This window comes from Malus domestica, chromosome 02, assembly GCF_042453785.1.
Source record: "Malus domestica chromosome 02, GDT2T_hap1".
In the NCBI taxonomy this organism is placed as follows: Eukaryota; Viridiplantae; Streptophyta; class Magnoliopsida; order Rosales; family Rosaceae; genus Malus; species Malus domestica.
In genome coordinates this window covers 22270453-22288519 of record NC_091662.1, presented here as the reverse complement: position 1 = coordinate 22288519, position 18067 = coordinate 22270453, and the positions used below count along the sequence as shown (strand labels likewise).

The 18067-nt window shown below is 37.8% G+C and overlaps 2 protein-coding genes across 2 annotated transcripts; one reads left to right on the top strand and one right to left on the bottom strand.

The window, feature by feature from the left end:
• Positions 1-3168: 3168 nt before the first annotated feature.
• Positions 3169-3819, bottom strand: LOC139191483 (uncharacterized). The gene has a single exon (XM_070812362.1). The coding sequence runs from the start codon at positions 3817-3819 to the stop codon at positions 3169-3171; it is 651 nt and encodes a 216-aa protein (XP_070668463.1).
• A 7183-nt stretch (positions 3820-11002) lies between these two features.
• Positions 11003-11974, top strand: LOC103414691 (uncharacterized protein At2g29880-like). The gene is made up of 2 exons (XM_008353060.3): positions 11003-11344; positions 11444-11974. The coding sequence occupies exons 1-2, from the start codon at positions 11003-11005 to the stop codon at positions 11972-11974; spliced, it is 873 nt and encodes a 290-aa protein (XP_008351282.3).
• The last annotated feature ends 6093 nt before the right edge of the window (positions 11975-18067 follow it).

The window sequence follows — 18067 nt, the reverse complement described above, 5'->3', positions numbered from 1 at the left end:
AGTGAGATAATACTTCAACTGCTGAAAACTTTGCTCACAATTATCATCCCACTCAAACTTAATATCCTTCTGGGTCATCCTCGTCAATGGAAAAACAATCACTGAAAAATCTTAACGAACCGTCTATAATAGCCTATTAGGTCAAGAAAACTCCGTACCTCGGTGACGGTTCGAGGTTGCTCCCAATTCTCCACCGCTGCCACCTTATGAGAATCCACTCAAATACCTTGAGCTGATATAACATGTCCCAAAAATGCCACTTGATCTAACCAGAATTGGCATTTGCTAAACTTAGCATACAACTGGTGTTCCCTCAAACTTTTCAACACCAATTTAAGATGTCTAGCATGCTCTGCTCTAGTCTTAGAGTATACCAAAATGTCATCAATAAAAACAATGACAAACCTGTCCAAATACGGCTGGAATACTCGATTCATTAAATCTATGAAAGCTGTGGGTGCATTAGTTAACCCGAATGGCATCACAAGAAACTCATAATGACAATATCGAGTCCTGAATACGGTCTTAGAGACATATTCACTTCTAATCTTCAACTGGTAGTAACTAGACCTCAAGTCAATCTTAAAGAATACACAGGCACCTCGGAGTTGATCAAATAAATCATCTATACGAGGTAACAGATAATGGTTCTTAAGTTACTCGATTCAATTGCCTGTAATCAATGCACAGCCTCAAGGTTCCGTCTTTCTTCCTCACAAATAAGACTGGAACTCCCTAGGGTGAAGTGATAGGAGCATATTTATGCGACTGAGTTAGCTTGTTCTCATGCATTTATGTTGTTATTTCTTAGTTAATTATGTATTTTAAGCTATTTTCGTGTGTTTGTAGGTCTATAGACCTTATAAAGCAATAAGATGCATTTTGGTGCATTTTGGAGCAGTTTTGGGCTTGGAATGGATAGCACATGCATGGAGCAAGGTGGATGGACGAAATTGAAGACTAAAGAGGCTAGGAATGTGTTAAAGAGAAAGAAGAATTAATGTAAAAAGGACAAAGAGCTCAGCCACAAAGGGGTGTCACTCCACCATTCACCTTTCCATCATTGCCGTGCACCACCATTGCACTCCCTTTGGATTCCTATGTCGTGCATCATCATCCATGTTCCCTCCATTGACTCATTTGTTGCATCATTCCATTTCCTTTCCTTTGTTTACCATGTGCACAATATCCTTTCACCTCCTTACACTAATTGATTCACCACTTACTCACCTTTCCACCCATGCCATGCATAATCACCCTTGTCCCCTTCATGCACTTGATTTTTTGCACTCATTTCATGCACCATTACACTCATCATCCACCCATGTCGTGCACCACCCTTGTCTCCTTCATTATTTCTGATTTCATGCATCAAAACATTAAATCATTGCACTCAATTGCTGCACATTTCTTGTCCCCTTTACCCATCAGATTTCATACAACTTTTACCTCCACTACATGCACTCATTGATGCATCATCCACCACATTTGGAATCCCATGCCTTGCATCATGAGTCTTACTGCAATTTTGACTCATTTCTACACTATTCCACCTCCCTTTCCTTTCTCTACCATGTGCACAATCATTCATGTTCCCTAGTTGCAACACCACTCCATTTTACCGCCCTTGCTTTGCATCCTCACTTCACTTTCCCCTTTGAATCATTTCAAACACCACTCAATGCACTCATTGCTACAACACTACTCCATTTTACCCCCCATGCTTTGCATCATTACTTCATTTTCACCCTTGAATCATTTCAAACACCACCAATTTCCCTCCATTGCCGTACACTTCCTCTATAAAAGGAAGTGTGTGTGGCAGCCATATAGTGGAGTTTTTGCTTGATCATTCATCCCAATTTCAATACAACCTTCATCCAAACACATCCATTCATCTTTACATCACTCCTCCATACAAAAAAACCTTCAAACACTCACCAACACCTTATGTCGTAGCAAAGGAAGGGAAGGAAAGTGCTTGGACATGCTTGCTGTCCAACTTGGATTGTTGGAGCGTTTAGGCGTTTTCTTTCTTTTGTTTCTAATGTTTAAATTCATTTTCTTTTGTTTTGTTATGAATATGAGTGGCTAAACCCCTCTTAGCTAGGGGTGATTTCAAAGCCATGATTATGTGTGTAATATGATTTGATAAATTCCAGTTATGAACTCTTGAATTGTGAATGCAATTGGCTTAACTATTTGATTGATAACTTATTTGTATTTGTTAATTAAGGGTCGACACTTAATTGGCATGCATAAATCCGTTGCTAGAATATAAGGAAGTTTCACATAATTGTTACAAACTTATATTCACATGTAGTAAAGGTCGCTTATAAACGATCGCGTTATGTTCAATTCCTAGCATGAGTGACATGATGTCATAGTTGCAAGTGCCTTGTCAATGCTTATGATTTTCATTAAACGTAATGATCTTTGATTGTATCTCTATTATGATGTCATGTAGGGAACTTTTGAAGAATGTTTTGGGTTGTCAAATGATGTCATCCAATCCAATAAAACAAGGAAAATCTGAGAGTTAACTAGTGATGTCACGATTAATTTGGAGCATTGTCGTTCATAATTCAATGAAGTAGTAACTGGAAATCGAGTATTTTGCATACATGTCATGTGTGGAGAAAAAGCCTCTAGCTATCCCATCCATCATCTTATTTCTCAAATTTGTTTTACAATCTGTCTAGTTTTTCATACATGTTAGTTTGTTTCAACTTCATCCAAATCAAACCCCCTCTTTTAGTTTCTTGTTTCAAAGTGTTTCAAATCTGTTTTAGTTTGTGTTTTTAAGTGTTTTGATTTAAGTAAAAGTCAATTTTCGTCCAAAGTCATTCCTAGTGTCTAGTTTAAGTTTATTTGGTTATTTTAAGCTGTTTTGAGTATTTTAAGTTTGCTTTGAGTCTTGTGAGTCTTGTTAAGTGTTTTTAAGTTTAGTTTTATGTTTTTGAGTCAATTTAGAGGTTATTAGAAAGCCCTCTTAATCCCCGGTCCAAAACGATCCCTACTTATACTTGTACTATAATTGTCAAAAGAGGGTTAAATTTGTGTGTTAAGATAATTTTCACATCATGAAGTACTAGGTTGAATAAAATCTTTATCCATTAATTCTTGCAACTGAACTTTCAATTCCCTTAATTCAGCAGGAGCCATTCATTAAGGAGTCAAAGATATAGGATTCGTACCTAGAAGAAGATCAATAACGAACTCCACATCTCTATCTGGGTGCAATCCAGGCAAATCATTAGGGAACACATCCGGAAAATGCCTAACCACAAGTACATCCTCTACATTACTAGGAGCATAATCGTTCAACACCATATGAGCCAAATATCCCTGACAACCTTTCGACAACAATCTTTTGGCTTTCATGGCAGAAATAACACCATGCCTCACCCTACTAGGCTCTCCTACAAATGTAATTTCAGGTAATCCAGGACGATGCAAAGGAACTGTCTTTCCATAACAATCTATCTTGGCATGGTTGTAGTGCAACCAATTAGTGCCCAAAATCAAATCAAAATCCACAATGTCTAATGACATAAGATTAGTTGGCATAACAACATCCTCCACCATCATTGGACATCCTGGATATACCCGATCCATAAAACATCTATCCCCTCTAGGCATAGAAAACTTTAAATTGTATCCTAAGGGTGTAGGATGAGGTTGCATCACCTGAGCAAATGTATGAGAAACAACAGAATGTGTAGCACCACAATCAGTCAATACTCTATCAAAATGACCAAGAATGTTTAACGTACCCATGATTAAATCAGGATTGTTCTGAGCATCTTGCAGTGTCATGTTATGGATACGTCCCTGATTCTGCTGTCGTCTACCATGACCTCTGCTAGCATGAATACCTCATCCTTGCCTTGGCTGACTAGACTGCCTCGAAGATCCTGCACTGTTAGAGCAATCTCGACCTGCTAGGGCTGTCCCCCCTGATACCACTAGGATCTACCTGCTGAATGTGGCTGATAAGGCATGGAACCTCCTTAATATGAGGGTAACCACCACGATAATGAGGATCCTATGAGTACTGATACTACCCTGAAGTATAAGGAGCACTGTCGTCCTGATAATGATAAGCACCTCCACGACCAGTCTGAGCATAACTACTAGGTCCTGAAGCTTGCTGGGTCGACGCAGGTGGTGGTACAGAAAGTTATTGGGGCCTCTGCTGATTCTGAGGGCAATGAACAGCCCTATGCCCCATCTGTCCACAAGTGTAGCATGCATTGCTTCCTCTCCTACACTCCCTAAAATGCCTATTATTACACCTACAGCATAAATGAGCACCTGAACCACCAAAATCCCTTTGCCTCTGAAATCTCGAGCCTCCAAAAAATCTACCACTTCTCCTCTGCATATTAGAGCTCAAACCTCCACTAGAAGAGCTGGAACTACCACTATTTCTCTTAAAACTCTGGGACTTACGAGGTCCCTGAAATGATTGACCTTTACCTTTATCATCTCACCTCTGGTTCCCGTTCTTTTCTTCTTCATCTTCACTCTCACTGGGCATGTTCTCTGAGTCCTCAATCTGCAGTAAAACCTCATAAAACTTCTGGTAAGTGGCACAGGGAGTCGATGTCGCTATAGAACGCCATTTCTTCTTAGTACCCAACCTGAAGCAACGGAGCATCTCGATTGGATTAGCAGCAACCTCTGGATCATATCGAGACAAATCAGTGAACCTCCTATAACACTTATTCGCTGACATCTTTCCTTGTTTCAAATGCGTAAACTCTTGTTTCTTCCGAACAATGTACTCATGGGGAATTAACCTTTTCCGAAACAACTATTTAAACACTTCCCAATCTATTACAACCTCTGGTGGCATCTGATATGACTCCTGTCTCCACCAGGATGCAGGCTCCGGACCCAAAAACCAGGTAGTCGTCTCGACCCACCTATCAGGAGGACAATTCCCCTGACTCTGCATCACAAGGAAAGTCTTCTCGACATGATTAAGCCACTTCTCTGCTCCTTCATGTCCTTGATTTCCCTTGAAATGATTTAGCTTCATATTATACACAGTCTCAAGAGGTGTCATTTGAGGAGGATGGAGCGAAGACTGAATGTCATTAGCGATAGCTTCCCCTAATTGAGTAATATCAGGGAAACTAGGCTCAGTTGAGTGACGTGGCTCTTTACGAGGTGGCATAGTTCTAACAGAAGACATCATAATGACTAGATCATTCATAAGATATACAGGATTGCTAAACCTAGGCTCTGATACCAAACTGACACACCTCGACCGAGATCGAGGCATACTGGCCGTCACCTGAGGGTCACGTAGCCATATGCACAGTGCGAAAATGATAAGGATAAGAAATAACGAATAAATAAAAACAGAAAGCTACTAATGTGCACTAATAAATAAGAAGTTCTAAGAGTGAGATACAAGTGTAAATACTCCTAATCAGATCAAAGAAAGTCTAGGTGCAGTCCAGGAGGACAAGTACTAGTTATACAGTACCAGAAGATGTCCTACAAATATTTTATTCTATCAGAACTGCCGAGATCCTCAATGCCACCAATAGCAGGTCTACCTAAAACCTAGAGGGGCGCAAAACAGAAAACGTGAGTGGGCAAAAACAATGGTTTTGAAAACACATTTAACTTTCAAATGCTTTAACCCCTCGCTGTTAAACAGGTATAATTTTTCCTAGAGATAGAATATAAACATATGCATAAATATATATATAAATATCTCAATTCAAATCATGCTTCACATAACCATATTCATAAGTATGCCATGCCAAAACATGAAAATAGAATAAGTAACTCAGGTGAGAATAAATTCATGGAAACTAACATATTAGCCGGAACCCCTGTATAAGTCTGTACGGCTGAATTCATAGCACATTAGCCAATCTAGCCAGAGTCACTGCAAGTGACCTATACGACGCTACATTGCACACGAGTCGGAACCACTGGAAGGGTTTGTACGACAAGACTGGGTGTAATATAATTACGCTCAATACTATGCTCTCATGATAGCTGTGCAAAAAATCGCTAGTCACATACGAGTCAGAACCACCTATAATGGTCTGTACGACAAGACTATGCACCTAAATTGGATACAATGTGAGCATAGGGTGCGGGTGGTGACATTATATACAGGCTTGTGCCATATCTCTGGCTAATCACTAACACCGGGGTGCAGATTTATGAGCTCTATGCTTCTCAATTAGTCACAATCGTTATTCACATTCACAATTCATAAACTCACCTGGGCTTACCTGAGCGTCCACAGCACCACAATTATATATTATGCATCATATACAAATTCATATGCAGAATATAAATTTATATGCATGGCATTTCAAAGCATACTTTCATTTAAACACATTTTCTGAGAAAATATCAAGTATATAAGTATATACTGAAAACTAAAAGACCACTCACTAGTAAGTCTAACAGTCGTAGCCCCCGAGTTGCCCTTGACTGTGCTCGTCCTCGGGATAAGTCTCCCTTATATTCGAAACAACTATAAAAAGGTTAATTTAAAGCACATAACCAATACTAGCTATCAAATGGGGTGTTTGAATACCAACGTGATCTACACAATCTCACGAACATCCCCATATTTTTAGAAAAAATTTTTGACCACCCACGCGCTGGCCAAGGCACAGCCAGACGTGCCGCTCACGTGCGGGCACGTGCCAGGCACACTGACGGCGGCAATTAACGCCGTCAGGAATATTCCATCCAAAAACAAGCATATACCGTTAATTATTAATGGCGTCATCTAACGCCGTTAGCATATTCCGTCAAAATTGACGGAATATGCCCTTATCTTCTCCGACGAGTCGCCGGTTTCTGGATTTTATTTCAAAATCTTATATCTTCTTCATTTCTTAACCAAATTCTATGAAACTTGACCCATTTTGAAGATCTCACCAAGACGAATACAACCATACCTCAAGCCTTAAAACCACCAGAAACCCGCCAGAAAAAGCCTCGATATTCTAGCAAATCTTAAAACTCGTCGTTCTCAATAATCTGACATCCAAATTCTTGCAATGAACCACTCCAAGCCTCGTGATGACCTCCTTAAGCTACCTATAAGCTTGAAATCCAAAAAAACACACGATTTTATGATTGCATGAATAGTGACATAAATCGGGTTAGGGTTTTCACTAGTTTTCGAAGAAGTTCTTACTTAAAAATGGTACCATTCAACTCATGAACCTCAGGAACACGATTGTGTCCTTTAAACCCTCGATCTGCAAACTTTCCACTAGTTTTGTTGTTAATATGTATGGGAGAAAGGAGAGAGAGTGAGTCCGAGGGAGAGAGCACAAGAGAGGAGAGAGAGAAATGTACTTTTTTGTGTGTGTGTGTGTGTGGTCCACGTGGGTCACCAACCAACCAAAGAAAACATTTCAAGTCCTAAGTGTTCCAAAACTTAGGAAAAATCTTAGAATTTGTCCAAATAAAACTTCACCCACATAACCACACAAAACGTCCAAGGGTAAATAAGTAATTTCACGCCGTCGAAATTATATATCTTGGGACGGGTTGTGACAGAAAATTACTTAAATTCATGGCCCCCTAAATTTGTAAAATAGAGTTAAAACCCTAAACCCCCTTAGTTTAGCGTTTTGTATTGTGGAGTTAATTAAATGAGAGTGTTGATGAAGGTTGGAAATTTATCCTCTCATATTCCTTTCCACCTAATTCACCAAGTTCGTGATCCGGACCGTTGAAATTTGATCCAACGTTATTATAACTTTTAAATGGGTCCCTTGTTTGTAGCCGTTGAATCAAATTTCAAAGGCCTGGATCACGAACTTGGTGGATTAGATGGAAAGGGATCCGAAAAGGATCCATTTCCAAGAAGGTCGCCTTTTCGTTACTCCTGGGAGGGATCTGGGGATGGAAGATGAAGACAGGTGGATGTTCTCCAAATTGTGTGGTCTTCTTGGTTGATTATTGAGTCTCCAATTGAGCAACTCCATTTTCTTAGTGGATATGTGTTTGAGACTTGAGAATAAATCCCACATTGATTGGGAAGAAGAGATTTTGTATGAGTTTATAAGAAATTTGGTCTATTCTGTATATTACTAACTAATTTTATGGTAGAACCTCAGCTACGCTAAGGGGACTCGCAAATGGAATTATGCATGGACTCTCTGCCATCTCATAGTTTAATATTAATTATTGTGCCAACATTATAAAGCATACATGGTACCATAATCTATGGAGAGTCCCACTTTTAAGTTTTGAGAGAGTTTCCATAGAACTTCTCTTTCTATCTTGTATAATGTGTGTGCGCTTTTCCCAAGTGAAGGTCGTGTGACTTCCGTAAATAAAAAGTTTGATACTAAATAAGTAATGATTCATTGCGAAGTTTAGCCCAATTTATTATCTTAATATTGTTGCAATAGAAGTTATATTATTAAAAATTAAAAAAAAATTAAAAAAAAACAAATCCTATTATTTAGAGTTTTAGACCATCCCACCGTTTGTATTGTCAAAAGTTTAAAATCAATTTATTTATACACTCCTTGTCACCTTCTCCCTTAACTTCGGAGTTCCGATGGAACCCGAAGCCAATGAGCTCCCAAATGGCCTCGTGCTAGGTAGGGATGAGAATATACATTTAAGGATCACTTCCCTAGGCGATGTGGGATGTTACAATGAAGTGTGCCGACGAGGACGTCGGGCCCCTAAGGGGGCTGGATTGTAATTTCCCACATCGCCTAGGGGAGTGATCCTTAAATGTATATTCCCATCCGTACCTAGCACGAGGTATTTTGGGAGCTAACTGGCTTCGGGTTCGGTAAGAACTCCGAAGTTAAGCGAGAAGGTGGCTAGAGCACTCCCATGATGGGTGACTCACTGGGAAGTTGCTCGTGAATTCCTAGAAACAAAATCGTGAAAGAATGGTAAGCCCAAAGCGGACAATATCGTGCTACAGTGGTGGAACGGGCCTAGGATGTGGTGGACCTGGGTAGGGATGTGACAAATGGTATCAGAGCCAATCCCTGGCCGGAAGTGTGCCAACGAGGACGTCGGGCCCCTAAGGGGGGTGGATTGTAACATCCCACATCACCTCGGGAAGTGATCCTTAAATGTATATTCTCATTTCTACCTAGCACGAGGCCTTTTGGGAGCTCACTGGCTTCAGGTTTCGTAGGAACTCTGAAGTTAAGCGAGAAAGAGGTCAGAGCACTCCCAGGATGGGTGACCCACTGGGAAGTTGCTCATGAGTTCCCAAAAATAAAATCGTGAGGGAATGGTAAGCCCAAAGCAGACAATATTTTGCTACAGTGGTGGAACGGGCCCGGGAAGTGGTCCGCCCTGGGCTGGGATGTGACATTCCTTGTATAAATATTTTTTTTGTATAAAATAATAAAAAAAGACCTAGATTAATGGTTATTTTACTTTTTAGCATGCACAAATTGAAACAATTCTCCTCTTCAATTAAGTCAATAAAACAAATTTCATCTCCAACTAAGGTCAATATCCCTTTCTTATTTATTGATGTCTTCTTAAAAATTGGTATAAAATAAACAAAAAGGACCTAGATTAATAGTTGTTTTACTTTTTAGCACGCACAAATTGAAACAATTCTCCTCTTCAATTAAGTCAATAAAACGAATTTCATCTCCAACAAATTTCAAAACTCTCTCTTCCCTAAAATTATTATAATCGTTTCGAACCTTTTTCCCTTCCTTAATAATAATAAATTAAAACAAAATCTTAATGTCGGAAATAATTGGGAGACCTAAAATAATACTAATATGCATTATTGGTGTATTACATTTCTATCACCAAGACCTTTCTTTTCTCTAAAGTTAAGAGTATTTGTGGGTGAATAAAAATGTAACTGTTTCAATTTTATAATAGTACCCTTTTGTGGCTAACTATCTTTCAGACACTTTAGGTTTAGACTGACTTGAAAAACAAGTCATGATATTTCAGTTCATTCATATTGCACTATAAGATTTTGTAGTCGTATTAGGCCATCTCCAACCGAAGAGTCCAAAGGGCCAGAAAGCTGAAAATAACCCAAAAACTGTCTCAAACCCAAGGCTAGACCAAATGGCTCGTGGGCCCCACGGGACAAAAAAGGGCCAAAGGGCCAACCGACTGGCCCAACTGCTGGCTGGGTCAGATTTTGACTCGGTTGGAGATGGTAAGAAATATGGCACAACACTGTTCATTAAAATATTAATTTCTTGGAGGGCTATAGGGCTCAAACGAGCCCACTGGCCCTCTTTCGGTTGGAGATGGCCTTAATTCATGTGTTTTTGGTTATCTGATCATTTAGTCCTTCATTTACAGTGGTGACACGAAGAGTGTGGAACCCCACTAGGGGCAACGTGAGAACTACATGTGCACCACATAGACGGAAAAAAAAAAAAAACTCATTATGAGTTTCGGCTTCTCCCAAATCGTTATTTATATCCTAAAACAACAACATATAACACAGTTTGGTCCCAACTATGAAAGTGTGGCTACTACGTCAATTTAGAAATAGGTCTCACGTATGTCACGTCATCAAGTTAACATAGATATAAATTGAAACTTCGTGGCCATTTTGAAAACCGCCTGAATCCTGGAGGGTGTAAAGTGTAGTTAGGCATATTTTCACACTTTTTATGTAGTCACGTATTTATTTTCAATTAGATATACATGTATGTATGATCCACACATGATAAAACCTCAACGTTAGAAGGCAAAACTTTATGATAAATGAAAAGATGACGACGGGAGGACATTAAGCCTAAGGGGGGGGGTGTATTCAATTGAGATTTTGAGAGAGTTTCAAGGAATTAATAATTCACATTAAGCCTAAGGGGGGGTGTATTCAATTGAGATTTTGAGAGAGTTTCAAGGAATTAATAATTCTAGGGGTATTCAATTAGGAATTTAAAAGATTTCATAAAAGTTTAGGTGTATTCAATTGAGAATTATGAACACTTTTTAAAAGTCTCTAATTATATTGTATCATGTAATATCATAAATGGGAGATTCACAACAAGAAAAGGGAAAAGGAAACTATAATCAACGGTCCGTGGAAGAGAGCAACATGTTGTTGCAACTACTTGTTGAGGCCATAAAAAATGGATGGCGTGATGCTAATGGCGTAATAAGCAAGCAGACTATAGAAGCCAAAATTGTTCCCGTGCTCAATGAAAAACTTAGGTGTCAAAAAACTCAAGATCATGTTAAGAACCGTGTGAACATGTTGAGGGGTCGATATCAATCAATATGTCAGCTTTTTAGGCATAGTTCCGGATTTGGTTGGTACCTCGTCACAAAGAAGTTCATAGCTAGTGATGAAGTATGGGAAGGCTTCCTTAGGGTGAGTTCTTTTTCTTATAGAATATATTGTTTGCATGATGATCTTTCATTTTTATTGATTTTGTATTTTAACATTTATTATGTTTTTCTTTTTTGCTAGTCCCACCCAAAGAGTCAAGGTGTTCACAAAGAGACATTTGCGAACTATGAAGATTTGATGACTGTATTTAGCAATGGAACATGTAAAGGAAATAACTCAATTGCATTGGGTGATGATATTGATGCCACAACATATATAGTCGATGAAAGTAGGCCAATCAAAGTAAACGAATTTCCTCCACCTGATGAGAGCTTTGAGCAACTTGATCCATTATTCCAAAATCCATCCTATTCATCATCTTTCCTAGATGCAAATTTGGAGGGTTCTGCTCCAACACCCATACAAAAGCTACTTCCAAGGAAAATATCTCGACTTGAGTCTGAGCTAAAATCAAATGGGACCACCACTCACATCGTTCTTATAGAAAAAGTTTCCCTTGGAATGGAGAAAAGAGAAAAAGATGGAGAAAAAAGGGAAAAGGAGAAAAAAGAAGAAGAGAAAAACAACAATGTTTGGGATGCTATCAAAGAGACTCCAAACTTGGATGCTCCCGTTCATTACAAAGAAATTTGGTTCAACATTTGGGAATGAAAACAGAGTTCTTGAAAATGACACCAGAAGAACGCTCAGAGGTGTTCGGTATCATCTCCAAGATTTTGCTGGTAATGATCGTGACCCCGTAAATGCAAATGAGTTGTCTAATCTTCGACATGCTTCCTTGAAAAATGTAGTGGAGAGGTTATTTGGTGTATTTAAATCTTGATTCACAATTTTTAAGTCAACACCTGCATTTCCAATCAAAACACAAGCAGAGTTAGTGTTAGCTTATGCAGGATTGCACAACTTTCTTCGTAAGGAGTGTCGTTTTGATGAATTTCCAATTGAATCAGAAGACAGGGAAATTACATTTTAACACCTCAACTTTGGGTCTCATAACAATCTCATACCTCATTTTTTAAACATTACAATATTATACATCAATTTACGAATTTGTTGCGATGTCATACCTCTGTCAATTTTTCTGTTAATTTTTTAGAAAAACTAATGAAAATGGCTTTAATACTTTTAACTTTAACAAAAAAAAATCATATACTAACTTTATTTAATGGTTACGACAAAACCCAAAATCAAATCAGCCTAACAACCTAATAAAACTGGCCCAAACAAAGTAATTTATCAAATTCTGATTTTACCCTTAACGTTAGTTTTTGCCCCTAATGTCAAACCCTCACTGTTTACTCTACCTCTCCTCAGACCTCGCTGGTGTTTGCTTCAACTCTGTGGTTTTCAACTCTATGGCTTTTTTCAACTCACAGCAAGAAAACCACGAAAACCTTACTTTTCAAGTCCATGGTTTTTTCTTATATCTCAAATTCTTTTTCTTTTTTTTGCTTGATCTTATGTTTGATGGAGATGTTGAATGCAGGGTGGCTCGATAAGGTTATCTTGGGTTTCTCCTCTAAAGCTTCATAAAACTCCTCAACATCACAAATTTTTTGAAATTGCTCGAAATCAATCGGCAACACCGCCATCATTCTTCATCTGCACCAAATGCCATTTCAATTACTAAAAGTGCAATTGATGGCCAATACCAAGTAATAGGTGTAATCAAATTATACATTTTATGTGGAATTAACTAATTTCATAGAAGGAGGAGGAGAGAGAAATGAGACCTGGGAAATGAGAGCTTGCCCCAGCTCGTGGAAAAGAAACCGATGAGTGAGTATGTGAGATTGAGTCATGGCTTGTCGTCGCCTAGCTCGATTTGAGCAAAGTAGAAGAGCCAGAGGTGTGTAAATTTCCCCACAAAACCCTTTATTTGTTTATGGCACACAGAGAATCAAGCTCATCAATTTGAAGGTTTTTTTTTTCTTTTCTATTGTTTTTAAAGTTCTAAAACCATTTGTCTTGAAATCTGTAAAACCCACCATCAATTTATTTTATATGATTTTCTTTGCAATTTCTCTGTTGTGGCTGTGATTTGACTTTTGAATCTCAAAAGATATGCTGATTACAACTTGATCAGTAAATTAGTCTTTAATTTTCTTTGGAATACGAAGTGTCTTCCTCTTTGTTTTTCCGTTGTTCTATTGGTAAGGATCCTCTAAAATATATTTTTTTTAAAGCAGTTTGAAGGAATTAAATTGTCCTCATTTGGTGTAAGAGATCTTAGTTTAGCAAATTGGCAGCAACCTGAAAGAGATTGCATGCCCCTCACTGCAGTGTAACTTGGACCGACTCATCCTATAAGAATTGCTTTACAAATTATCATATTTATAATCAAATATGTCCCTAGCTATACAAATTATGTGTTTTTGCAATTTGTAAAATTGAAAGCCCCTACATAAAAACCGGAAATTAATAGAGCATTCAAACAAATTAGTAAAAGATACACATCCTATACTTTAACATTAGAGCAAAAGTAATGTACTTATTTATCTAGCATATGAGCACGTTGCGTTCATAATTGATAAAACAATTAATCAAAATTCAAAAGAATCATATTATTAAGGGAAATTTGCATCAATCACCTGTTTAAGAAATAGTTATAATATCAATGTTCAGTTTCAGAAATGGTGTAGTTGCCATGTTTATTTTTAGAAATAGTGCACTACCCGTGTTTAGTTTCAAAAATAGTGCACTAGTTGTGTTTAGTTTCAGAAATAGTGCAGTAGCCATATTTAGTTTCAGAAATAGTGTAGTACTTGTGTTTAGTTTAAAAAATAGTGTAGTATATGTGTTTAGTTTCAGAAATAGTATAGTATCCATGTTTAGTTTCAGAAATAGTATAGTATCCATGTTTAGTTTCAAAAATAGTTTGTTCCATAAACAGTGTAGTACCGTGTTCAGTTTCATAAATAGTATAGTATCAATGTTTACTTTCAGAAATAATCTGTTTCATAAATAATGTAGTATCCATATTCAGTTTAAGAAATAGTTCATGCTCAGTTTAAGAAATAGTGATAGTACTAGTATTTAGTAAATAATGTAATATTTGTGTTCAGTTTAAGTGTGACATCCCACATCGCCCAGGGGAGTGGATCCTCTAAGCCTTATATGTATATTCTCATCTCTACCTAACACGAGGCCTTTTGGGAGCTCATTGGCTTCGGGGTTCTATCAGAACTCCGAAGTTAAGCGAGTTCCCAGAAACAAAACCGTGAGGGCGTGGTCGGGGCCCAAATCGGATAATATCGTGCTATGGTGGAGTCGAGCTCGGGATTTGGTGGGGGCCCGGGCCGGGATGTGACATTAAGAAATAGTAATAATATCAGTGTTTTGTTTAAAAAATAATGATAGTACCATATTCAGTTCTAGAAGTAGGGAATGTTTGCTAGTGTATTCATTTGATTGTCACATTCACTTTAATTGAATATTTTGTATAATTAGGCCCCCACATAAGCTTTACATATATATTTTTTCATATAATGAGTGCAACAATCGAACAAAAAAAATATTTGTTCACCCAAAATTGCACATATTCTTGGTCTAGTGATTTTCTTGCATTTATGTTATTAGTTCATAGTTATTTTAGTATTTTAAGCTATTTTTCGTGTGTTTGGAGGTCCAAAGGGCTAAAGTGGCAAGAAAGTGCATTTTGGAGCCTTTTGGAGCAGTTTTGGGCTTGAAATGGATAGCACATGCATGGAGCAAGGTGGATGGACGAATTTGAAGACCAAAACAGGCTAGGATTGTGCTGAAGTTATGAAGAAATTAATTCAAGAAAAGGAAGTAAAGAATGCAAGCAAGAAAGAAGGAATGTTAGCCAAAGTTACCTTATTTTGTCCTAAACTTTCCTAATCCTTCACCACTTAATTTCCAACTGCAAGGAAGATCTTTAATTAAATTAGGAGACTTAAATTCAGACCTAATTACATTCCTAAAAACCTCTTTCCTCTTCCTTGCCACACATTCCTCTTTCCTCTTCTCCTTTTCCCTTGTCGCGCAAGGGATCATCCTTTCCCTTACTTTCCTTGCCGCATATCCCTTTCCTTTTCTCTCTTGGGATTTTGATTTGTTACCCTTTTCTTGGAGGATTTGGAGTTTTAAACGCTTCTCAAATTAATTCACAGCCGTGCCCTTTCCTTCCCCTATAAATAAATGCCTTAGCCGCACCATCCACTCACCATCAACACATCCATTCACTACCATTCATACTTTCAGCCATTCTTTCGTACAATTCATCACTCAAACTTTCACCCAAACCTTGTGCCGCAGCAAAGAAGAAGAATGAGGACCCTTGGACATGCTGCCATTCAAGATTGGATTGCTGGAACGTTTTTAGGTGTAATCCATCCTTTGTCTCCAATGTTTAATTTAATTTATCTTTGTGTTGTGAACATGAGGAGCTAAACTCGTTTTAGCTAGGGGGAATTCAAAGCCATGAATATATTTTCAATATGAATTGATTACTTCCAGTTGTGATTCTATAAATTGTGAATGCAATTTACTTAATTGTTTGATTCAGAACTTATTCTTGTATGTTGATTAAGGGTGCACACTTAGTTTGCATGCATGAATTTGATACTACGATATAAGGGAGTTTCACATAATCGTTACGAACTTATATTCATAAGTAGTGGAGGTTGCTAGTCACAATCATGTTAAGTAGATTCCTGGCAGGAGTATCATGCTCATCATAGTTACAAATGTTTTGTGAATGCTTATGATTTTCACAAAGCTTAATGATATTTGATTGTATCTTTATTATACTGTTCATGTACGGAACTTTTGAAAAATAATTTGAGTTGCCGATGCGTTATAGGAAAATCTGAGGGTTAATTAGTGCTGTTCACGATTAATCTGGGGCGTTGAGGTTCATGGTTTATTGGAAAAGCAACTGGCAATCGATTTGTCTGCAAGTGTGTCATGTGTGGAGAAGGACCCTCTAGCTAGCTTATCATCCATCCAATTCACCAAATTCGTGCTAAACTTGTCTAAGTCTTTAATTTAAATTTGTCAAAAACCCAATCCCCTTTACTTTGTTGTGTCAAGTTAGTTAGAATCTGTCCAAATTGTGTTTTTAAGTGTTTTTAAGTGTTTTGAGTCAAGTTAAAATCAATTTTCGTCCAAATCACTCTCTAGTGTCTAGTTTGAGTCTACTTGATTGTTTTGTGCTGTTTTGAGTCTTTTTAGTTCGTTTTGAGTTCTTTGAGTCTAGTTAAGTGTTTTCAAGCATAGTTTTGTGTTTTTAAGTCAGTTTTAAGTAGATTAGCCATCCCTCCTAATCCTCGGTCTAGAACGATCCCTACTTACATCTTTACTACAATTGTCAATAAGAGGGTTTAATTTAAGTGTTAGTTTTTTTTCACATCATCTAGTAATATAATTTCTTCCTAAATCAAACAACTAGCCACTGGCCAGGAGACCTATCTCAATTTAATTCCTCTCATTTCGCTTACTAGTTTTTAAATTAGTAAATGAGCAATTCTTACATCTCTTCCTCTAAATTCATTTACAAATTTTTATGCACGCCACAAGTGTAGTTAAAGATACTCACAAGCCGCATCAACCCAAAATTAAAAGACATAACCTGGGCCAATTACAAGACATAATCAATTGTCACTCAGTACTACAGTCTAGTGGTATTCCTCTAATTAGGTTCGAATCTTGTGGATGGCGAATTCGATACCAAATTAGGCTACCCATTGTGACACACCCCGACCGAAGTCGAAGCTTGCTGGCCGACACCCGAAGGTGACGTAACCATAAAGGAAAGTGATGCTTTAAAATATGGATAAATTTAAATCGAAACTAGGATTTATTTAAGCTAATAAAGTGTGTGCGCAGTAGTGGGAAGAACCCATAAAACATAAGATGACATAGGTAGTGCAGTTGAAACTAGTTAAGTACTTAATACACAACAGGAACATCTCTTACATATAATTATAGATATGTCAGAACAGTCGAAGATTCCTTGTATGCCACAGAGAATTCACCTATTTAAGACTTGGAGGGGCAAAAAATAGAAGGGTGAGTGGGCAAAAACAAAGGTTTATGAAACACATTTATTTTCTGAACATACTAACCCCTCACTATAAAACATGTATAGTTTCCAGAAAAATCATACTACGTATAAGTATGAAATCAAATGCAAATCAACAATAATTCCATAAATATGCCAATCACAATATCTCAACAGTAGCATAATAAAATTAGATGCTCATCAATCTATGCTAACACACAAGTCAGAGTTGCCTAATGCAACTTGTATGACTGAATTGATGCTCATCAATCTATGCTAGCACACAAGTTCGAGTTACCTATGCAACTTGTACGACAAGTCTGGGTGTAATCATAATATACGCTCTAGTGCTACAATCACGTGAAGACTAGCACTATTCGCGATCATGTACGAGTCGGAGTTGCCTATTGCAACCTGTATGACATGAATGGCACCTTCTTGGATCTAAGGTGAGTGTGCAGTGCGGATGTGAACATACACGTGAAGGACTGGCCCTGGCCTTGGACGAGCACTAACACCAGGGTGCAGCAATGATGAGCAGACTACATAAATACAATCATGCCATAACGATTCAATAATTCTAATCAACATAGTAAACTTACCTGCGCATCCTGTAATATTATTTTAGCATTTCACAATAGTACAACATTTCTTATAACATTATTTAATCATGGCATAATAGGCATGAATCAATTCCAAAGCATTTGTGGAAACTATAA